The 24615-nt window shown below is 40.8% G+C and overlaps 2 protein-coding genes across 2 annotated transcripts in view; one reads left to right on the top strand and one right to left on the bottom strand.

Annotated features, from left to right (window-relative positions):
* The window catches only part of LOC107664323 (cytohesin-3-like), a 32803-nt gene extending 15512 nt beyond the window's left edge, over positions 1-17291 (top strand). The window contains exons 8-13 of the mRNA XM_016454852.1: positions 5172-5320; positions 5687-5798; positions 11964-12040; positions 12348-12419; positions 12507-12661; positions 16989-17291. Coding sequence (XP_016310338.1) covers positions 5172-5320; positions 5687-5798; positions 11964-12040; positions 12348-12419; positions 12507-12661; positions 16989-17061 — 638 coding nt within the window. The 3' untranslated portion in view covers positions 17062-17291. The remainder of the gene's footprint in view (positions 1-5171; positions 5321-5686; positions 5799-11963; positions 12041-12347; positions 12420-12506; positions 12662-16988) is intronic.
* Positions 17292-18799: 1508 nt separating this feature from the next.
* The window catches only part of LOC107664435 (voltage-dependent calcium channel gamma-5 subunit-like), a 19651-nt gene continuing 13835 nt past the window's right edge, over positions 18800-24615 (bottom strand). The window contains exons 5-7 of the mRNA XM_016455005.1: positions 22242-22382; positions 22024-22169; positions 18800-19838 (exon numbers count right to left, since the gene is read on the bottom strand). Of these exons, the coding sequence (XP_016310491.1) occupies positions 19581-19838; positions 22024-22169; positions 22242-22382 (545 nt within the window). The 3' untranslated portion in view covers positions 18800-19580. The remainder of the gene's footprint in view (positions 19839-22023; positions 22170-22241; positions 22383-24615) is intronic.

Raw genomic sequence — 24615 nt, 5'->3', positions numbered from 1 at the left:
ATTCCAACAAATGTAGATTTATACAAAAAAAAAACAGTCTTCACAAGAATAATCCAACAAAAGTTATTCTCAGACTGAGGAATTAACAACAGTAAAAACAACGGGAAAAAAAAATAAAAACACATGAGAAAATAAAAACTCCACGAGGGGAGAAAACAAAACCAGAGAACAAAAACAACCAAGGAAAGAAACGTACTCAGTTACAAATGTGTTCCCTGTTCCCTGAGATACAGGAACGAGTACTGCGTCTGCTAAGACGCTATGGGAAAAAGTCCTTTTAAACTGAAGAATGGCTCGGCAGCGGAGCTGCACGAGCCTACGGCAATGAAGCCCGTCAGACCCCGCCAATATGGGCGGGGCCATCTGGCTATATAAGCATATAAGCATGTTGCCATAGGATTCTCAGGTTACTTCGACTGAAGCGACGACTGAGTCGTGCAGCTGTATAGCACAGCTAAGTATGCAGTATTTGTTCCTGTATCTCAGGGAACCGAGGTTACATTTGTAACCGAGTACGTTCCCTATCGATACTTTACTCGTACTGCGTCTGCTAAGACGCTATGGGAACCAGTACAATCACGCCGTGCTATTGGCAGAGGAACGACTACATGTGTACCCTTATCCTAGGCCAAGGGTAGGCAAGTTCGGTCCTAGAGAGCCGCAGTCCTGCAAGGACTGCGGCTCTCTAGGACCGAACTTGCCTACCCCTGTCCTAGGCACTTCAGGGCCCAAGGGGATAAGAATAGCAAACACCTCCCAAGGCGAACGGGCTAAGCTCACAGAGGTTACGCCTGGCCTGAGTGATCGTTCCAGGAGACTTGCACACCCCCGGCACCCATGAGGGCCGAGAGCACACAAGTAAATCATCTGATAGGTTTGAGCGTGTTACAGCCAAACTTCTGCTCAGAGTGGTGATGCGTAAGCAAGTGCGTGTCAGTTATGCAGAAAGAACCCTAGCTTGTAAGGCAGGGACATCCAGGTTGTAAAACCTAGCAAATGTGGATGGCGAGGCCCAACCGGCCGCCACACAAATTTCTGCAATGGACACGCCGCTAGACCATGCCCAAGAAGAGGCGACGCCTCTAGTTGAATGGGCTCGTACTCCAATGGGGCATTGCAGGCCCAAGGAAGAGTAAGCTAGCGTAATAGCGTCAACTATCCACTTAGAAAGTCTCTGCTTCGTGACCGGATGTCCTTTATTGCGGCCACCGAAGCAAACAAAGAGCTGTTCAGACTGCCTAAACTGGGCGGAACGCTCGATGTCAACTCTCAGCGCCCTGAATGGGCAAAGGAAGTTCAACTCCTGGTCCTCTTCTGAGAGAGGAAGTGCAGCGAGTGTAATGACCTGTGCCCTGAATGGAGTAGAGAGCACTTTAGGTATATAACCATGCCTCGGTTTCAGGACGACCTTAGAATCTCCAGGCCCAAACTCCAAGCAGGTAGGGCTCACAGAGAGCGCCTGTAAATCTCCCATTCGTTTGACCGATGCTACTGCTAGCAGCAGAGCAGTTTTCAATGACAGGGACCGAAGGTCTACAGACTACAGTGGCTCACAGGTAGCGCCTTTCAGAGCCCTCAGAACAGTGGGCAGGTCCCACGTAGGGACAGTGAGGGGACGGGGTGGATTCAGCCTCCTAGCTTTCAGCCCCCTCAGAAAACGGACACCAAGGTTGTTCCTGCCCACTGACTGGCCTGCTACAGGGGCATGAGAAGCCGTTATAGCTGTTACATAGACCTTGAGCGTGGATAGGGAGCGCCCCTTATCCAACAGATCCTGCAGAAACGACAATATCAACGATACGTCACAGACTGACGGATCCTCGCCACGGGTTGAGCACCAGGCGGAGAACACCGACCATTTGAGGGTGTAGAGGCGTCTTGTAGACGGAGCTCTAGCCTGAGAAATGGTGTTTAGAACACACTCTGGGAGGCTTGCAGGCTCCCGTTGAGTGGCCAAAGATGCAGAGCCCACAGCTCAGGCTGGGGGTGCCATATTGTCCTGTTCGCCTGAGAGAGGAGATCCCGCCATGGGGCTGCTACGAGCAGCTGCGACAGCTCTGACAACCAATGCTGGTTTCTCCAGAGCGGGGCCACCAGGAGAACCTTGCGTTCTTGTTCCCTGATTTGTCTGATTACCTGCGGGATCAGAGCGATCAGGGGAAAAGCATAGAGAAGGAGGTTGGGCCAATCGTGGGCCAATGCATCATTGTCCTTGGAATAATAGATTGGGCAATAAGAGTTGTCTTTTGAGGCGAAGAGGTCCACTTCCGACCTGGCCAAAGACCTTCCAAATTTTTTGAACCGTCCGCAGATGTAGCATCCACTCCTCTGAGGGGACTTTGCTTCGTGACAACATGTCCGCTCTTTGGTTCAGTTTGCCCAGAACGTGCATTGCCCTCAGCGAGCGCAGGTTGAGCTGAGCCCATTCCAGGAGACGCTCTACCAGCACAAAGAGGCGTCTCGAGGAAAGCCCTCCCTGGCGATTTATGTAGGACACCACAGTCATGCTCTATGAGCGGACCAGAACGTGGTGTCCCCTCAGGTCAGGTAGAAAGGTTTGACAGGCCAGATATACGGCCAGCATTTCGAGGCAGTTGATGTGAAGACCGTCCTCCACTTCCGACCGGTTTTCCTTCTCACAGAGCTGCCCAACCTGCGTTTGTAAGCATCTGTCGAGACCACCTTTCTCCTGAAGACCATTCCCAGGGGAACGCCGTTCCATCCACTGAGCATTCTTCCAAGGGGTCAGGGCTATTACACAGGCCTACCTTGATAAGCAGGCGTCCATGACGCCACGCATGGGATGGAGCCCGCGATTTCAGCCAGTACTGAAGGGGATGCATACGAAGCAGGCTCAACTTTAGCACTGAAGGCGCTGCAGCCATAAGGCCCAGCATCTTTTGAAACGCCTTGAAGGGGCGAGAGGTACCGGCCTTGAAGGAAGCCACGAGCTGCTGTATGACCAGAGCATGCTCTGTGGCAACCACCGCTCTCATTTGGGTTGAGTCGAACACTGCTCCCAGGAACGATACTCGATGGCAGGGGGACAGTGTACTCTTGGCAAAATTGACCTTGAGCCCCAGGCATTCCAAGTGGCTGAGGAGGAGAGCTCTGTGAGATAGTGACTGTTGACCTCGACAACGAGCCAGTTGTCGAGGTAATTGAGAATGCGGATTCCCTTCTGCCTCAGAGGGGAAAGAGCCGCATCTATGCACTTCGAGAAAGTGCGTGGAGCCAGGGACAGTCCAAAGGGAAGGACCGTGTATTGATAAGCCACTCCCTCGAAGGTGAATCTCAAGAATTGCCTGTGGTGGGGGGCTATCTGGATGTCAAAGTAAGCATCTTTCAGATCCAGTGAAAAGAACCAGTCCCCTGGGCATACTTGCAAGAGGATGTTTCAATGTAATCATTCTGAATGGCCGTCTATGAGGGCGCGATTCAGGTGCCTGAGATTGAAGATGGGCCTTAGGCCGCCATCCTTTTTGGGGATGAGGAAGTAACGGCTGTACAAGCCTGACTCGCCCTGAGCTGGCAGAACCCTCTCTACAGCTCCTTCTGCCAGTAAATTCATCACCTCGGAGGTGACTGGGAGAAGAGAAACATGAGAGTAGGGTGGCTTTCGGTGAAAGCAGCCTGTCTTTGTGAGTGCAGCTTCAGCGACGCACACACACGCAAAGCTGTCAGCAATAAGAGGTGACAGCTTTCTACTCCGATCTGCCTAAGAGGATAGAGCTGCTCGAATCAACGAGGGGCGCTGATTCTCACGTGTAAACACACCGGCGGATCAGTGCGCTGCGGGGAGAGCGAGCACGCGGCTCTGTGCCGGCGTGGGATCACTCAAACCCGGTTTCTCAGCTCCGTGTCTCTGTTGTTCCTTTCTCCGAGATTTGTTGAGAGAGGAGAAACGGGAGAGCGGAGCTGCCTTCACAGAAGGCGGACCGCGAGCGGAGAAGAGCAAGACTCATGCTCTCAGTGAAGGCATTCCGTCTCAGTGAGCACGCAGTCTCCGTGTGGGTGTTCTCCAGACAGGAGTCTGCCCTTCCCCACACTCGCAGTGCGACATTTGCAACAATGTCGCTAGAAATAAGCTCTTTAGAAATTTGCTATTTTAGAACTCACCGGATAGCAGCAGGGGACAAGCTGAGAGCTGCTCGGACACTGAAAGCGGCTCGGGCTGGAAGTGCGGAGCGAGATCAGCAGAGCGGCGCAGGTTTCTGAATCAGCTTCTGTCCACAGCGAGGCGTGTCAACGGCGAGCGGCTTCCAGTCTTTTAGAACAGCGAAGAGATGATCGTCATCGCTGAAGGAGAATTAATCTGAATCATATGGCGAAGCGGCCGCTTATATAGCCAGATGGCCTCACCCATTCTGGCGGGCTTCGTGGCCATAGGTTCGTGCAGCACTGCTGTAGAGCCATTGGCTCATTTTTAAAGTATACTGCACGAACCAATGGCCGTGCACTTACACTGCGTTATTAAAAAAGGCTTCAGTTTAGGAGAAAAAATGACTTTTTCCCATAGCATCTTAGCAGACGCAGTACGAGTGAAGTATCGACAGGGAACAGTTTTTGCTGCTTAATATTTCTGTGGAAACTGTGATACACTAGCATTCAAAAGTTTGGAGTAAGATTTTTATTTTTTTTTAATGAAAAAATAAAAATATTTTTATTCAGCAAGGATGCATTAAATTGATTAAAAATGATGGTATGCATAATTTTTATAATGCTACAAAAGATTTCTTTTTAAATAAATGCTCTTCTTTTAACTTTTAATCAAAGAATCCTGAAAAAGAATTATCATTGTTTCCACAAAAACATTAAGCAGCAAAAATTCAACTATTCAACTAAAGTATTCAGCTATAATAATAACCATTATTTATAATTGAGCACCAAATCAGTGTATGATTTCTGAAGGATCATGTGACACTGTGGGTAATTATGCTGAAAATTCACAGAAAAAAATTACATTTTAAAATATATTAAAATAGAAAACAGTTTGTAATAATATTATTGTTTTTATTGTACTTTTAATCAAACAAATGTAGCCTTGGTGAGTATAAGATACTTATTTCAAAAACATGTCTTAATGATTCCAAACCTTTGGCCGGCAGTAACTGCAGTGACTTATGTGGTATGTGTAGTTATTGAGTTATGCATCTGTTTTGTCTTTGCAGACACATGTTATGTCCTGTCCTTTGCCATTATTATGTTAAACACCAGTCTTCACAATCCCAACGTCCGGGACAAACCCGCCGTAGAGCGTTTCATCTCCATGAACAGAGGCATTAATGATGGAGGAGACCTGCCAGAGGAGCTGCTCCGGGTAAAGACCCAACACTGGATCTGTGATTGCCAATGCTGAAATTATAGACTATGCATTTAGCCATTAATGATCTTCTTTCCACTGGAAAAGTCCAGTTTGGTGGCCAAAACTGTGTTTTGAAACATTATTAACCAGCTCAATCGAGTCCCATACATCTTAGCTAAAAAGCTCTACTAATACTAACTGCAAGAACTTTATTTACTCTCCTCTTTCTTCTTCCAGTCTTATTTGGGCCACTGACTTGAAACCTCTGATCCGATCATACAGCAGATGCCATAGGACTGTTTTAAATATTTCACAGATGCAGCGATGTAAATGTGCTCATCTGCGTACATTAAGCGCACTAACGTCCCTTCTCTCTTGCAGAACCTGTACGAGAGCATCAAGAGCGAGCCCTTTAAAATCCCTGAAGATGATGGCAACGACCTCACACACACGTTCTTCAACCCGGACCGAGAGGGCTGGCTGCTCAAGTTAGGTCAGAACCAGACTCTTACAGTCCCTTTGCCCTGATATTTTCTGCCGAGATGTGGTTTTACGCCGCGGTCTGTTGGAGCCTGTAGGTGGTGTCAGGGAAAGCTGTGAACACAGTGCTGCTCATTAACATCCTAATGGGTTTTTCTCATCACTGCGAGGGATTCCTTCAGCAGAAGTACACCGTCTCATAGGAACAGAGCGCCTGACAAATAGAGTTAGAGCCACTAATGAAAAGTGTGCAGTTTAGTAGGGAAACATATTGTAAGGAGACAAGAATAAGATGACAGCAGTATGCAGTGTATTTTTTGGCTGTTACTATTGAGTTTGCTTTCTCACAGGCAGGGAGTGATGTGATAGTTTAATTTGTAAATTATGAGGTGCTGGAGCAAGGGCTCCTATTGGATCTGGCAGGGGAGGAAGGGACACATAAATAAGAAAAAATGGTGTGTAACTCCCAACTGAAACTTTAAGCAAGCAGAATGTAAACTAACGAAACACTATTCACAACCCATTTTACTTTGTAATCTGATGCAAAATGGATGTGGTAATCTCTAATCTTTGGACAACATTACACAAATTTTTTTTCAGTCCGCCTGGGTACAGAGCTATGTTTATGAGTGCCACAATGAGTGTTTCTGAGGGGAAAAATAATTACTGTATTTCGTCTTTTTTTGGCAGTTTACTGGCATCAAATCTTTAAAAGATCTGAAAAGATGTTAGAGCTTTGATAAATATTGTTTGAGTGTGATTTTGCACTTAGTGGAAAGTAAACTGTGTCACACTTTAGTTTAGGGACCAGTTCTCACTATTAACTATGACTTTTGCCTCAATAAACTTCTAATTTGTTGCTTATTAATAGTTAGTAAGGTAGTTGTTAAGTTTAGTTATGATGTAGGATTAAGGGATCTAAAATATGGTCATGCAGATAAGATAAGACATTAATATGTGCATTATACGTACTAATAAACAGCTAATATGCTAGTAATATGCATGCTAATAAGCAACTAGTTAATAGTGAGAATTGGTCCTTAAAATAAAGTGTTGCCATAAACGACTGTGTTTAGCTTTGTTTTTTGAGTTGTGTCTGTGAAATAGTGTACTTGTAGACAGGCAGTAAGTGCATACAAATTTTCTGCATTATTATTTAAAAAACACTTCAGATAAACCCACGTTTAAATGGCACGTGAAAACAAATCTATGATTGGTGACTTGACTTGTCGTTTAGAAGTTTTATTTTTTAATTTTTTACTGTTTTATAGTACAGTTATTGAATAAGCTCCAATGTGGACCAGACTTCATGCCGATAGTTCAATGTCTGACTATACAAGATTAGTTTTCTTAGAGGGAGCCGATCTGGATCCACAAATGAATCCCTGTTTTGTAGTTGTTGTGTTTCATTTATGTGTCTCTTTTATTTGTTTGTCAGGCAAATGACAGCTCTTTGTGTGTTTCTGATGTCCCGTCTCCCATCTCCTAACATTATGTGTGTCATTTTGTCCTAAATGTGTATTTGTATGTTGTGGTGGTGCTTTGTTTGTCATGTATTGATGTTGAACATTCCTTCTTGTTTTGCTTACACACTTTGCCCTTTGACCTCTGCCCTCATTTTCTTTCCTGTGACTGGCTGTCTCTACAGGAGGTACGTAACCAGGACAGATCTATCCCATCATGCCCTCATCTCAACCTCTGGTGCCTCTTTTCATCTCCTGTAACCTTCATTTTATCCTTTCCTGACTGTCATTCAAGGCCTTCCTACTTCCTGTCTGTAGGGATATGTATATTGTTAGGTTTGTCTTCTCTGACTGGCTGCTGCTGGGGTCAGAGGTCAGTTTAGTGCACATGGTCTGATTTAGCATCACACCTCAGCTGTATTGTTTGGCTCGGGACACACAAATTCCTTGTTTACTATGTAATGTCCCAGGAGTCCTATATACATTGTAATAATGAAGGTACACATACTACCCACACAATCTTTATGTGTCCCCCTCAGCAGTAAGCGGTGAGGAGCTTTTTCCACTCAAATAATTATAGTTTTCCTCACTAAAAATATCCGGGGTTGGATTTGTGGCAATGTACACTGGAAATGTTTGAACTCGACTGAGGAAATGCAAGGACAAAATTAGATAAAAAACAAACATGTATTTACTTGAGAACAGTTAATATGAATGCATTTGCTTGAGAAACACTTAATGATTTTTTATGTATCATTATGTATTTGTTTGTTTTGTTTGAATTAAGTTCAAAAACTACTGAACTACTTCCAAAAATCATTTTCCCACCTTAGGTCCAAAGTATTTGGAACATAACCACCAAAACATTATTGCTCAATGGACAAAATCTGTAAAAACGGATTAAAAATAAAAGATAAATTTATAGGTTGAATTTATTTAAATATTCTATATAACTCAATAATGTTAAGAAATAATCAAATAATGTGACCATAAGTTCAGTATCTATATTAATTTCCTGTTAATTATATCAACAGCAATTATTTCTCTGTTATCACAGGGAAGTTGTCACAAAGTCTTTAAAACTATAAGGTTTTGATGAGATTCTTCATAAATATCAGGTTGGAGCAAGTTACATATGTGTTAAATGTTATGAATTATAAAGTTTGTTACTTGCAATTTCTGCTGGCCAAAACAACGGTACATTTATTCATTTAGCAGACATTTTTATCCAAAGCGATATAATGAGGAACATCACAAACAATTTGTCATGGAGCAAGCTAGAGCAGAGATGAAATGCAGAGATTTTTTAATACAATAATTTCTATAATAAATGGGAGTGTATAGTAGTAAATAGGAGTTATATTAAAGGGGTCATATGATGCGATTTCAAGTTTTCCTTTCTCTTTGGAGTGTTACAAGCTCTTGGTGCATAAAGAAGATCTGTAAAGTTGCAAAGACTAAAGTCTCAAATCCAAAGAGATATTCTTTATAAAAGTTAAGAGTCAACCACGCCTACCTAAAACGAACGCGTCGTGTGTGTGTGTGAGAGGGGAACAGGGTCACATCCCAGGAGAGTGAACTGCCTGTCAGAAATCATAGCACGTCAGCTGTCTTAACCGCGGCTTGTGTACTGCATCATCACTGTGTCTGTCACGCGACTCTGTTGCCCTTTCGGGCTTGAACTGATGGTAAAACTAACTACATTATTAACTGTCTTGATATTTACTTTGAAAGCTGAAGCTAGCGATTATGGTAAGGGGCGTTACATTTCCGACGCGTGCTTGTGGTGTTCGGCCAATCACAATGCACTGGTTCAGCTGGCCAATCAGAGCAGACTGTGCTTGTCAAAGGAGGGGCCTTTGTTGAAAACGACGTGTTTGAGAGAGGTGGGGCATAGAGGACCTACAATAATGTGCAGTATTTGAAAAATTATGTTTTTTTTGAACATTAAAGCATGTCAACATATTCTGTTACACCAAATACACAAAATAATTATCTTTAAAATAGCATCATATGACCCCTTTAATACAATAATTTCTATAATAAATGGGAGTGTATAGTAGTAAATAGGAGTTATATTAAGGTTTTATTTTTTGTATGTTACCAGAACTAACAGAAGCTTGCATGTGTTAATAGAGTCATTGGGATTGTGTCATCGTCCTTCAACCATTCTGCTCCCTCACCGAGAGCCGCAAACCGTGAAACATCACTTGTGATCTCTCACCCTAGAGACGACCCTCATTTCCCATCTGTGAGTGGCCTTCATTGCCATGAGCTGCATTAGTGCTTTGAATGTCTCTCATGCTGCCATCTTTTGTGACTGAGGTGGCGTCATTCAGATGAACATCAGAGACAGTGAAAGTACGACATGGGAATAGAATTGCAAGTAGGGAACTGCAGATAGCACGACTCTAATCTCACTCTATTCCATGCGTTTTTGTTGCGTTCAGCATCTGTGGGTTGGAGATGTTGGAGTCAGGAGAGGCGGTAGATAAGCCTGCGGCAGCATTGTGCTGGATACACCATGTTATTTCAGGCAAAAACAGAACAGAAGAGTGCCGCTAGCTCTAGAATACAGCAGGGGAAAGATATGACTGTAGATGAGTCAGAGGCTTTAATGTATATGAGAACATGCAGTGTGTGGGGGTGCACGAGAGAGATGCTTTGCATGAGACGTTGTGTCTAATTCAATCGAAAAATACAATCTAGAACACTCTTGTAAAGTCTGTCTTCTTTGTAAAAGACTTGCACGACTGTTTCTGAAGAATAAACCAAATAAGGGTAGCGCTGTGATCCAAGCTCTCTTTGACATCTGTCTCAAATAACTTCTCTCATTGTAGCATTGCTCCCAGACATTTCTGCTTTCGCTTGCTGTGGTCCCGAGATGAAATTGAGTTGGGGTTGTGCACTGGCCTCTGTGCTTGGCAAGTGCTCTGTGGCAGAGCAGTCAAGAATTCACAGATTTGAGCTGTGTTGTTTTCTGAAAGATTCAAGAGAATCTCCATGTGGAATCTCCACTTCAGTTCTTGAAGATAATGTTAAAGGCACCACAAGCGATCCAAATAGAATTGCAAAAATAGCCTTGTTCAGACTGTCAGTCCAAATCCAATTTTTGTGCATATCCGATTGGAATCTAATCATATTTAGTGAGTGTGAAAAAAAAAAATCACATTGAATCAGTTTTTTACAAATCTGTTTCAAGCTACATTCATATGTGGTTTTGAATCCTATTAAAATCCTATTCTGCCGCTGCCTCATATCATCCAGCGCGACAACAACACGTCGTCATGTTGTAAGACAACATTTGTACTGCAAACTGTATTGCTGTTATTGTTGTTTTTTAGCGTAGGCAAAGCAACGCAGTGTCGTTGCCATAGAAACCAATGCAAATATTTAGTAAGAGTGCCACGGGACACACAAATCGGCTCTGAACAGTTGTGAAACACAGTGTGGACAGTCAATCATTTAAAGGGGGCATAACACACACAGTTTCACCCAATCTCCTTGTTTATAAAACGTTCGTCAACAAACACACTTGTGAAACTCCGTTGCTGCTCCGGAAAACAAACTGCATCCGCTGTTTACATAACGCTGGATTCTTCGGGAAGCTGAACAAAGTTATCTTTCCCTTACAACCAAAAACACACTTCTTTGGATTGGAGACATTCTTCCCGAGCGAGTCTCGTGCAGCGCTGCCGCCGGATGAAGTGCGTTTAGGGGCGCGATCTCGCTCTTGCTCTGGTCAATGCGTGCGCGGGCGCGTTCTTCCGGGAGAAATACCCATATAAGGAGTTCCACCCTCGTTTATGTCATGAAGAGCCACAATCGAAAAAAACTCTCCGAAACTTGTACGAACCCAGAAGTAAGATTTTTGGCACAGAAATACTCTGTCATACGTCCAAATTGTTTTTTAAAACTTTGTCCATGCTTAGCATGAGAATCCAACTCTTTAACAGTGTAAACAACTCTGAATGCATGAAACAGCATTTTACCCCCCCTTTAAATCAGATTCCAACCGGATACACAAATAATTGGATTTGGACTGACAGTCTGAACAAGGCTTAACTGTTTCCAAATGAGTTTCCATATTGGTCTGCCATCTTCCATTGTTTTAAGAAATGTGTAGTCCTGCCCAGACTTACACCACTGACATATCCGACCGCTCCAACAGAGCATTGTTCTGAAGTGCCACAGGCCACATCTGTCTTAAATGGTGTACTTGATGTAGACTTGTGGTCCTGTGGCCTTCAATTGCAAGTGTCCATGAAGTCCACTAGATCATAGTATCCTATTTGTCATGAATCGGAAGAGTAATCCAGAGTGCCTCTTCATGGTTTCAGTGTGTCCTTTTGCAGAGCTTGCACTGGAGATGATCTATGTCACTCGAATAAGGACCACAAGGGCTGAGGCTGGTATTTAGGACAATCTCAAACTCTTAAGGAATTCAACCAATTCATAGTTTACAGAGAGTTGTTAAAATGGGACAGGAAAAAATATTATAACATAGCGCTGAAAAACTTTTAAGAAAATATCTTAGACTGTGATGATGCAGAACTAAACTTGGCAAGATAATTTGCAAATAAATTAGTGTTATACCAGAAGATATTATTGATGATATTCCTGAAATGAGAAACAGGAGGTGTATGTTATTCTCAGAAACTGGGTCACTGGCCTTGTTTTGATGGTTCATCAGTTCTGTTTAATTTTCTTTGCAGGAGGACGTGTAAAAACTTGGAAGAGAAGATGGTTTATTCTGACTGACAACTGCCTGTACTATTTTGAGTACACAACAGTAAGGAGTTTTTGTTATTGTTGTGTTGTTAAGTACGTCTTTTCTAGGGTGTACTGTACACCAGGGGTCTCAATCCTGTTCTGGAGATCTACATACCTGCAGAGTCCAGTTCCAACCCTGATCCAACACACCTGTCTGTAATCATCAAGTGCTCCAGAAGATCCTAATTAGCTGGTTCAGTTGTGTTTGATCAGGGTTGGAGCTGAACTTTGCAGGAAGGTAGATCTCCAGGAACAGGATTTGGCACACTTGGTTGAGGGGTTATTCTCATCCCAGATGCATTTTGATGGGTTTCTCCTGCCTACAGGACAAGGAACCACGTGGAATTATTCCTCTGGAGAACCTCAGCATCAGAGAGGTGGAGGAGCCCCGGAAACCTGTGAGTGCCCAAACAAACTCGAAGGTTAGAGCTGTACGGAATCATGAAAACATCATGCCTTACAGCATGTTATGTCTCCTCATGTAGAACTGCTTCGAGTTGTACAATCCCAACCATAAAGGGCAGGTGATCAAGGCGTGTAAGACAGAGGCAGATGGGAGGGTAGTGGAGGGAAACCACGTCGTCTACAGGATATCAGCACCCACACCAGAGGAGAAGGAGGAATGGATCAAATCCATTAAGTAGGATTTCCTTCCTATTGAACATATTCTAATCATTAAATAGTCTTGTTCAGTGCTCGCATCACTGGCTTTCACCCACTTGCTGAAGAAATACAGTGATGACATTACACATAATGTTCCTCTCACACTAAACCTGACCCTAAACCTAACCAATAGTGTTAACTAGGGCTGTCAAAAAAAAATTAGAATTTCAGGGAGACACTGTGTGATTCAGTGCGAAAGCAAAAGCACATTATTTGGCCTTCCGGAAGTAGATGCAATTAGGAATCATTGGTTAAGATTTATTTATGTAAATACATTTTACATAAATTTATTTCACTGCTGCTACGTTGTTCATTCAAAATATTGAGGAAAAAGAGAACATCAATGCAGAGAAGATCTTGTTTACATCAAAACTAAAACCAAGCCGTTTACACAGAACACATATTTTGCGCATTTTCTAGCGGGACATCTATCACCGTTGCACTCGCATCTTGCACAAAATAGCCGCATGTTTAGAAAGCCATGTAAAATTAATGCAAGTTTAACTTTGAAAAAACATATCTCGAGACTTTATGGCGTTTTGGTCGTGACACAATGAAACACCAGTGACATATACATAAGACCAAAGATCCTTATTCTTCAACTATAATTAAGTAGTTAAGACTCAGTTGTTACGTTTGGCATACATTTGGCAATTAGAGAAAGCAGTTAGTAAAAGAACATAACCATAAACTGATCTTCACTGGTGTTACCCATAAGAAAGGTAACACCAGTGACAGTAACACCAGTGACAATTTTCATGAAAAATGCATTTTACAAAATGTCTGCTGCAAGGTATCAAACCACATGCTGTCAATCATGGTATTGTTTTTGACCTCAAAATAAAGCACTTTCCCTCTGTACATGGCTGTGGGGACGAGCAGTTTTGTGGTGATTGGAATCTTTTATAATTAATTAAAAACAAATATTGCCACATAGATGGTTCAAGAAGGTGTAATTGTTCAAATAACATACTGTTTTATTTTAAAATATTCAAAAAATTGTAACACTAAATTGTTTTTCAAGTGTAATATTTCTGTAAAGGCTAGGGACAGAAAAATGGACGTTTCCATAGAATGACCCTACAACAGAACAGCACAACCCAGATGTTCGAATTTGTGCAACGCATTTTATGGACGACAGTTTTTTGAACCTAGAAGAGTACAAGGCTGGCTGTGCACAAAGGCTATTTCTAAAAAAAAAAGAGAGGCGGGGCATAGAGGACCTACAATAATGTACAGTATTTGAAAAATAATGTGTTTTTTGAACATTAAAGCATGTCAACATATTCTGTTACACCAAATACACAAAATAATGATCTTTAAAATAGCATCATATGACCCCTTTAAATATGCATACATACATGATGCTGTTTTGTTTATAGTTGTTTAAGCAACTTAATTAATTATAATTGGTTTATAAACATTATTTTAAACATTATGCACTTTGAATAAACGTGCATTAGTAATATTTTGCTCGATACGCCCTCTTGTGGCCTCAGGAGAGAAGCCAAAAGCTTTTCTTCACCCTAACTGAAATTATGCATTTTAAATTCAAATATATTTCGAATTTTAATAATATTTAAGTACAAATTTCGAATTTAGTTTTTCAGCCATTTTGAAAGCCCTAATGTTAACCAAAGCAAACCTGAGTTAAAAACTCATTTGATGAAGCAACCATGGCATTTTAGCTTGCTTCTACAAGTGTTTGCATGTTTTCTTGATGCATCGATAAAAAACATCCATGACCGCCTCATTAGTGATAATTTACACTCCAAAAAATAAAAAAAAATAAACAACTGTATATTTGGGTAAATAAAATAAAGGTCTTTTAGGACCATAAAGATTTTTATTTGCTTTGTGAGATTATTTTTTATGAGCATTAAACATATTTCCGCTTGCTTTTTTGTAATTGTTTTGTAAATTTTGAGTCAAGTTTATTTGGATAGTGATTTATACAGCACATTTGGTTTCAAATCCATTTTACAATAGCAAATCAGATTCACAAATTAGATTCTCATTACTGTAGTAAAATGTTATTTTTATTTAACCCAGCAAAAAAACTTAATGGTCGCAGACCCAGACATGTTATTGACATGTTTTGTGAGTTTCACCTCACTATTTTCTGGAACAGAGCTATCAGCTGTGGTTTGGTTCATATTGGGACATCAATGGATTTTAACAGCACTAGTCATGATGGTGTTTTGAAAAGAAATATCAGTCTCATCACAAAACCCCTGTACCTCCCCCTCATCAACAGCCCAGTGTTTTCATGGGGCATCAGTGGAGATTAGTCAGAGCTTAACCACCCCACAAGCCATCAACTCCAGCGGGACCAACAGACCTGTTGCAGACCTGTTCTCTCCGCTAATCCAGGCCTAGCACTAGCGTGTTTCACCTCTCAGAGACATGCTGTAGGATGAGGGGGTTTATCACAAGCACATTTTGCCTAGTCGGCACAGTTATGACCCACAATCCTTATCTGCTTATCTGTAATCATGCTTTATGTGCTCAGGATAGAGGACCATTCAGTCACGCTTTGGAAGCAGTCTCAGGAACAAAAACAAGGGCTTCCCATGGGTTTTAAGTCATTCAGCAGAAATAAGTTATGGCAGTGTAGCTGATGGGTATGGCTGTGCAGAATCTGAGCCCACGCAACTTAGAATGTAGAACTTAATTTGAACACATTTAAAATCCATTCAGCAGAATTCTTAAGATGCTTCCCTAGAATTAGTGCAGAAATATTTAGAAAGATTAAGGGTATTTTCGAAATAGATAATTACTTGCTAAAGCCGTATAGTATATCCTATATAGCCTACTAACAGCAATTGAAAAAATAATACATGAACAATATGGCATGACATCCTCATACATCCACACAAGATCCAGGGAGCAAGGTTGGATCCAGATCCAACTCCTCCCACTTTACATATACCTAAACCTACCCGTCTCCACCCCCTGATCCCTAAACCCACCCATCTCCACCCCCTAGATGTGGATCCAACCCCGCCCCCTGGACTTGCTACTGGAATTTTGGGGAAAAAAATGTAATTGTTGCATTTTTAATTTTTAATTTTAATTTGTGACAGTCCAATCAAAAACTCAGATTCAGATATTACATACTAAAGAAATACTATACTATTCCGAACTTAGAGTGTGGAAATGAAACACATTCAAAAACAAACACACTCAGCAGCCTCTGCATAACAAAGATACAAAGAATACTCATTCTGCTCTGCATCTCCAAGAACTCAACTATTTTTAGTGTTTTCTTTTTTTTTAGAGAGGGAGATAGTTTCAAAAAAGGAAGAGCATAGCTCTGTTCTAAAACCTAGTGAGCTGCACAGAACTGTACTTGCAGATAAAATAATATGAATGAATAAAAGCCCACTTAAGTGTATTTAGTACACCTTCATGACTGTTTGTAATTCCATTATTTAAAAAGTAATAGGGTTAAATTCAAAGTTTTACCTTTAAAAAGTATTTTTTAACTTGGAAATAAAGCACACTGATTTAAAAGTATGCTAAAGTGTACTTCTTTTCACAAGAGGCAACTCATGCCACACACACAACAAGAGTGTTTGTCACTTGTCATTCCAGTAGATTGTAACATTAGCATGTTGCTAAGCTAACAGCACAATATTGTAATACATATGAAAAATAAATAGCATTAAACTAAATACAGTACATTTTACACTGAGTTTATCACAGTGCATTATGGGATTACCTAGTAAATGAATTATACATGTGATGCCGCCTCAGATTTTGGCAAGGTATCTTATAAAGCAGCATAATGTTGCCATCTATGTGTCTGGAGCGCACATGTGATGCCTTAAAATGCTGTCTACATAGGCAGCTAACACAGCTGTAGTCTCCTCACAACGAAAGAAGCACTTCCTGCAGTGGAGGATGAGTTTCACACTATGAGCAGTGCTAACAAGATTTCTAGCCGTGAAAACTGAGGCAACATCAGCAGAGCATTTATGACTCTTCATAGAGCTCTTTGTAGAGCACTCACCCTTACAGGAACGTTAGATATCGGTCGCTGATCAGCCTTTAATCTTAGCAGGTGTGGCCTTAGCGGTCAGCTTGCACTGAAACGCCCATCAAAAATGAGAGGCGGGGTTAAATGGGGGCGGGGTCTGCCCTCAGAAACCATGGAAACCAAACTGGGTCACTGAACAAACTACTTTCTATGATGCAGTTAAGACAGGGGTGTGTAGTGTATATTATGTGCTACATTTCCATATCAAAGATGCCGAAGTCTCTCTGCCTCTCCTCACATCTCCTTTAATTGGTTCCTTCAGAGCGAGCATCAGCCGGGACCCCTTCTATGACATGCTGGCCACCAGGAAGAGACGAATCGCCAACAAGAAGTGAAATCTGCATCCAAACCGCTTCCCCAAAGCCTGCAACACACACTGCCTTCTGGGACAGCCGTTGTGCGAGTGTGTGTTTGACGGGCCCAGCAGCGGAAGAATTCATGTTTATAGTTCCTTTCTTGTGTTTCTATTCGTACAAAAACACAGCTGTCCTGCTCTGTTTGTATTTGCATGGATGTTGGTGTGAAAACCTGGACCTCGGAAAACCTGGAAAACCTCACTCGAGAGTCCTGGGGCCTCATTTATAAAACGTGTGTATGCACAGATTTGATTGTAGAGTGTGCGTACGCAAAAATCCACGGCAACGTTCATATTTATAAAAACGGTCTTTGACGTTGAAAAGAGCGTAGCGCCACGTCAGGGTCTGAGCAGACGTACGCACTTTTGTTTGCCCGAGTGCTGCAGGTTTTTGGAAATATAAGCCATTCTTGCCCAAGCGGCAATCTCCCGCTCTCTCTTGTGAGGCCAACAAGGAAGTGACTTAAACTCCGGAGTAGGAGCTAATTTGGTTCTCGAAAAAGGCAGTCCGGTACTAAAATCACACCCAGTTCCGGCGGTGCGAAAACGCCAAAAAGTGGGTAGTTCCACAATTAGTTCTGGTACTATGAAAAGGTTCCCGCGGTGCGAAAGGCCCTAATAAGCCTGCGTGGCTGTTATCTCGTATGGTGCTAAGACTTCCTGCGTGCATGTGACCTCAGCACTAGAAGCTCAAATCGACATTAATGATCCAATGCTAACACTAGGTGGCAGTCTGGAGTCAGCTGGACTGATTTCATGTTGCTAGAGTAAGAAACAGCAAATATAGAACACATACATTTAGTTTCTAACCTTTCCATTCTGGTCTTAGATAACACTATCTATGATGTGTTGATGTAATTTGAATGAATTTGCTTGCTTTTGTGTTCTTATGACAAGTATAGTTGAATATCTTTTTATATTTATTTTCTTCGTGAAATGATTTTATTCTACTCATAATTGGTAAACTATAGATCTAAGTTATGTGTAAATACTGTAAACATTTGTCTTTTTTTTTGTGTAAGTACAATCTGTAGCATATAAATCTACTGGCTTTTTAATGTTAGGGCTCTTTGCTCAGCAGCCTTAAACTAATGTACTTCTGTCAGGGAAAAACACCTTGCAATTCTGGAAAATTAAGTTTTGTTTTGTTTTGTTTTTTTAATCCAGTAGCCATTTATATGTGGTTGTAAAATAGCAGCCCTGTCCAAGGGCAGAATACTATCTCCAATGCCCTTTGGGGCTCCAGATTAATTTTTATATGTCTGTATAAGCTATTGGTCAAACTGTACATTAAATATAAATACATAAAACATTCATAAAGGTAAACGTTTCACGAGTGATTTTTCCTCCCCTCACACATCACACAGAGCTATATGATCCAACTTTGATCATAAAATGAACACACTACTTTTTTGAAATCGCACTAAATCACATTCTATCGAACAGTTTCAGTGTATTTAAGTGATATGAACAGTGAAAAGCTGGTTTTGAGGAGCCAAGAGTAAGCGGAGCTGGAATCTACCGTAATAAAAGGATGGCCACTGAAGAATTAAGCAAAACCAGGAAAGGTTTGTAACATGTATAGATTATATCCATTGCACTGTAAATGCAATACAAAATATTAATGTAAAAAGCGTCATCATAGCTATGAAAAAACACAAAACAACACTTCAGATACATGCTTTACATAAAAATAAACATGAGAAAAGCAACGTTTGTAATATATGTATACTGTACTGTGTTATGCTATGTTTTATCAAACATGGATGAACCAAAGAAATGTTGAATGTCTACAAAGAACCGTTTCAGTTTGGTCCATTTTATATTAATGGCAGAAAAGAAATTAAAGTAAGCTGTGGACAACTATATTATTACAATCTCATCACAAATATTTAAAAGATTGGCAGTTTAATTTTTACAGTTGTTCTACTTTTGATACGTTTCATTTCAGCTGTGCAATAATACACGATCTTAGTGAGATTCATGGTACATTTGTTCCGTTGTATTTTATCCATTATATGTAAATTGCATGTTCATTTTGTTCTATAGATATAAAGACAATTTCTGCACTTATTTACTAATAATTTTGTCAGAACAACCTCTATAAGAATACAATTTGATACGAATAGATATTATATCACAATACATATATAATACACATTTAGGCTATTCTTGAAAGCATATTGATCTAGTTGAAGGCTAGTGTTCCATAACGGCTACAATTCATATTTGTATAAGCACCATACATATTTACATGGATCGACACTCAGTTGTACATTAAACTTCAATGATTATACATCTTAAGTGTGTGAATCACACTATTCATCAGAGATGAATACTATACTGCCACCTGCTGGAACAAAGTCATCAGTTCAAGCTCACTACAGAACAGGAAAATTACAATCATACATTCTATCAGTCTGTTCCCTATCATAAGGCAAAGACACACATATATGTTTAAACTCAGTTCTGATGAACACTGAACTCATTCCCTGTGCTTCAGCAGGGAGAGGAAGACACCTGGGTGTAGTCAGGGCACTTGAGCAGGGCAGGGTAGCTGGCGTTCATCTGGAGCGAGGTGTCGCTGGAGATGTCTGACGGGCTGCGTCCCCGCGTCCAGGCGGTGGGCTGAAGGAACTGACCAGAGTAATCGGAGCAGTTGCTCAGGCGCGGCCGGTAGAAGCTGGGGTGGGGCTGGTAGATTTCCTCCGCTGTGTAACGCTTCATGAACAGGTAGACAGACATCACACCTGCACTCTGAACAGAGAGAAGAAAACATTTCCTGAAGGAAATACTAGGCAAGAACAGAAAAGCTAGTTTTGATTATGACTAATGATGACTGATGGTTTATGTAAAAAGGTAAAATGTATTTAGAAACTTTGTACGAAACATAGACAGAAGGAGAGAGAGAGAGACTAATATCTATATGCAATAAAAGTGTTTAATTAATAAATAAATGGCAAGTAATTCACTATGGGGTGCCAAGTGCCATTTGACATTGAGATGAAAATCATTGCAGATAGGCTCACACAAGTGCACTTTTAAAAGGTTTCAAAGGAAAGCAGTGAAAATACAATAGTGAAAGCAAACGAAAGAGCTAACAAGAGTCTGGGCTAACACGCAATGCACTGAGCAAGGATGACGTGAGTCAACTGTGTAGGTCAGAGGGAGATTTTCCTGTAAGTGAAACAGTGAGTTTTGAACTGTAAGTGAAACAGGCATTATTCCACAATAAACGTTTCAAACAGTAGTATTGGGTCTCATAATTCCAAGTTTGAGGATGTGAACAGCTAAATCGTCCCAGGTTGTCATCTAGTAATTGCCATAATTATGAAATAATAATAATAATAATAATTAATTACATTTATATAGCGCTCACCTCTTCCAGCAGCAACCTAGTTTTCCCAGGAGGTCTCCCATCCAGGTACTGACCAGGCTCAGCCCTGCTTAGCTTCAGTGGGTAACCAGTCTTGGGCTACAGGGTGATATACTAAGATTGGGCTACTAAGCATGCATGCATGCTGCATTGTTGTCGCATGACCTAATGTAGTTTGTCACATGATCTCATCACATTGCATGCTTAAATCAGCATGTGGCTTCTAATCATTATCTTGGAAATAAAACTGTTTTGCTTTTTTTTTCAGTTTTGTGAAATCTTAGTTCAGTCTTTAGTTCAATTAAACTTTCTAAAAAAAGTACACTTGAACATATATTTAAAAAGATTATTTATAATGGCTATATTTATATGATTTAAAAGAATACACTGTCCTGGACTGAATGTAATGTTTTCAGACTCTTAATTGAATGTTATTTGCAATTAAATGAAATATAGTTTATAGTATTAGAAATATAGTATTATAGTTTACATTTATATTAAATGCAATTAGTTGAACTTAGTTGAGTGCTTGATCCTTAAGTAGTTTCAGAATTGCTTTACTGTGTTTTAAATATGGCTATACTGCTGAATGTACTGACAAGCATTTATGGTAAACTAAAATTTAATATAATCTCTATTGAAACTTGTATGTCAAGTATTTAATTTTCATTAAATATTTCTAACGATGAAGGTTAAGTTATATATATATATATATATATATATACACACACACAACAGTTACAATTATAATTAAGTACTTAAAATATAAACACTAATTTGTTCTTTACAGTAAAACTTTTTGACGTGATAAAGGTCACTTTTAAAAAGCTTACATAAGTCTATTAAGAAACAAAGAAGAAATAAAGTTAAGAAACTTAAGTAGCCTTTTATTTCAGTAATATTCAATTATCTGCAAGTACAATATTTAAAAACATACTTTTAAGATTTGAAGTACACTACAAAGTGCACTTCCAATACAATTAACAGCACACTTCTTTTTTTTCACAAGGGAAATGATTCAAGAAAGACCTACATTCTTAAGAGCCTATCAAAGACATGTTAAAAATTGTGACTGCTTGTGAACTATTTACAATTCATTCATCACACTGAAAATGGAGGTTCAGTGTTCAGTATTCAAGTAGGTATGCTCTGTTGCATACTGCTCATTTTGACAAATGTACTCATCTGGGTATGTAATGCTCAGTACATACTGTATATACACTACCACTGCAACAGAAAGAGCAGTAAGGCACTGAGCACAGTCATTACTGCAGATTTTGTGTCAAACTGAGGAAGATTAAATGATAGCATGTGGTAATCATCAGCATTTCACAAATATATACTGTAGAGCTTCAATTGCACTGAACCCTTTGACATTCTTTAATCTTACATTTCTTTAAAGACTAAAATTATGCGCAAAACACCGTTTGAATGGAATCAGTACATTAAACATTCAGGCAGTATTAACCGCATAGAAGTTCAATTCTGTGCGAATGCCCTAATAATGGAGAAAAGTGAGAGAAGAATGACAGTAGATGGTAGTGTCTGAATGAAAGAGCTTTTTACCTCAGTGAGCAGGAAGGAAATGGCAGCGAACGCAAACGACCAGCCGTACCTATAGCTGAAATACGCCTCATTACTCTTGGTCCTGTTGAACATCTCGTCATTTATGCTGGAGATGTAGAGCACCAAACCAACCACCAGAGACAGACCTGAGAGACAGACAAACATCAGTCTGACAAATAAGACAGGTCAGAAAGACAGAGGAGGAAGAGGAAGTGTACCTGACAGGATGAAGAAGATTCCAGAGACAAACGCCAGTATGGTGTGATGTGGCCGAATGTGTCCGATATTGCTGAGCACAAAACCAATGAACATAAAGAATAAACTGACCAGGGGGAACGGTGTGGCCGAACGAATCATCTCTGAAAATAAACAATATCACGAGAAAAAAAAAAATCAAGAAAAAGAGTTAACCTGTGTGACACCACGAAAAATAACTGTAAAACCTAACAAATGTTCTAACTAACATGGTTTAGTTAACTTTATTGTCCAACTTAACTTTAAAAATCTAGTAATCTGTACTATTTGCATTCTACTGTATGCCTCTGATACTCAAGAAAACTCAAGTTAGATAAATTGATTAGTATAAGTACCATTATGTCAAGCAAGAAAAAAGGAATTTCTGAGGCGGGACAAATCTTAATACAATTTTTCTTTCTATCTTTCTCTTTAGCCACATTCACTTATTTTCCAAAATAATCTTGAATCTTGTTAAATTGTCAATTCAACTAAACATTTTGTTCACACAAGACTTCATAAATTAATTGTTTCCCTAAAATGGTTTATGGTGATTAGTGTTCCATCTGGTTGGGCACACATCTCTTGTATTACTATTGTCACAAAGCTGCATGGGGACATGAAGGCTGAGGATCCAAGTTTATTAGAAGGATAATCCACATTCGTGGTCAAAAAAGGGATGAGGTCAAATGCAATGAGCAGTCCAAACACCGACGGAGTTCAGGGCCGAGTCAAACAGAGTAATCCAGGTAAACAGGCAAAATATCAAGAACCAGGAAAACAAGACACGAGCAAGCACAGCTGTGACTTGGCAATGAATGACTTAATGAACCAGGCTTATAAAGGGTGAACAGACAGGGTTAATGAGACACAGGTGCAAACAATGAGTGCTGATGAGTGTTTGCAAAGGATTATGGGGAATGAAGTCCATGTTAGAGTGGCAAAGGTATGGGATGGAGTGCCCTCTGGTGGCTATCTGGTGATCGTGACAACTATAATTTTCTTCCTATCAGGGAAATGGTATTACAAGAAATCACAGCTAATAGTGCTTTCTAAGGAAGACAAGTAATATAAATGTCTGTGTGTGTGTGTGCGAACTAACTTTAAACTACAGCACTGACTAATCCATAACCAAACTAATTTGATGTGGCAATGTAAAGTCCTTATCTACTAAAATAACTATTAACACACATATCATAGACAGACTAATATTACAGTTAATTTACTTCTTCTTGCATGCGCCTCTAATTATGTCACACACAGATATCAACATTTAGCACGCAATACACAACAATGGTAACAATCTAATTAATTTTTATAATAAAACTCTGAACATTGCAAAACATTTTTGCTGTCTTTGTTGCAGCAATACTGTCAATAAAGACAGCTAATAAAATTGGCGAATAAAGCCAGAAAATAGTAAAACAAAGCAACTGCTTAATTTATTCATGACGCAATGCACTCTGGGAGTCAGAATGGTACTTGTAGCTGAAAATCAGTCAAGCATGCTCAAAGGTTTTGGTAACTGAGATTGTTAGTTCCCTTTCAGTCGGTCACTCTTGACGAATTGGGATCTCGCTTAGAGAGACCAATCCACTTCGAGTGTAAACTAAACGAGCCAAAGCACATTGGCATGCGGTAATTGCATCCAGCTGCCGCTGATCACAGCGTGAGCATAAAAAGGCAGCTGGTACAACGCATACCAGCTTTTCACTTCGGACCAGCTTCACTTTCCTAACAAACTGCTTCGTGTGTGACGAGTCTAGCGCACTCTAGGGAGCTTCTTGTGTTGGCGGACGGCACTTCAGCGGTGGTCATTTCTGTGTCGAGTGGGTTGCGCACATCAGGCTGCACTACCCCTGTCGTGCTGCAAGCGGCCATTTCCCCTGTGTGTCTCAGCACCTAAAAGAGCATTTCCTTGAAAGAGGCTATTTTTCTAAAAGAGCTTACACGGGTGCGTCTTTGTAAAGATCACGGTATGGCCTCAGAGCCCGTGTTTCCCCGGCAGACTTCAGCCATTTTCAAGAGAGTTATAATCACCTCTAATCTTCCATATGCACCTAAACGGTTGTTCATATGTGTAAGTGCTTCCGAAACCTTCTTCGGGAAGGATGGGGCTTCCGCAATGTTCCTGTTCCAAGTGGTACGGGTATGTTTTCCCAGTGTTATCCAATCTCACTGAGTGGGTAGTGCTATGACAACAGTGACTGGTCTTCTTGTTGCGAGCCCAAAAAGGGGCGCAGGCGGCTCACACAGGACACTGGAAGGGGCAGCATCCATGGCACTTTGGTAAGGATCCCAATTCGTCGGTCACCGACATGACGTCGAGAGTGACCGACTGAAAGGGAACGTCTCGGT

Source organism: Sinocyclocheilus anshuiensis, unplaced genomic scaffold (genome assembly GCF_001515605.1).
Source record: "Sinocyclocheilus anshuiensis isolate Anshui unplaced genomic scaffold, SAMN03320099.WGS_v1.1 scaffold321, whole genome shotgun sequence".
Taxonomy (NCBI): domain Eukaryota; kingdom Metazoa; phylum Chordata; class Actinopteri; order Cypriniformes; family Cyprinidae; genus Sinocyclocheilus; species Sinocyclocheilus anshuiensis.
This window is presented reverse-complemented; position numbering and strand designations above follow the sequence as displayed.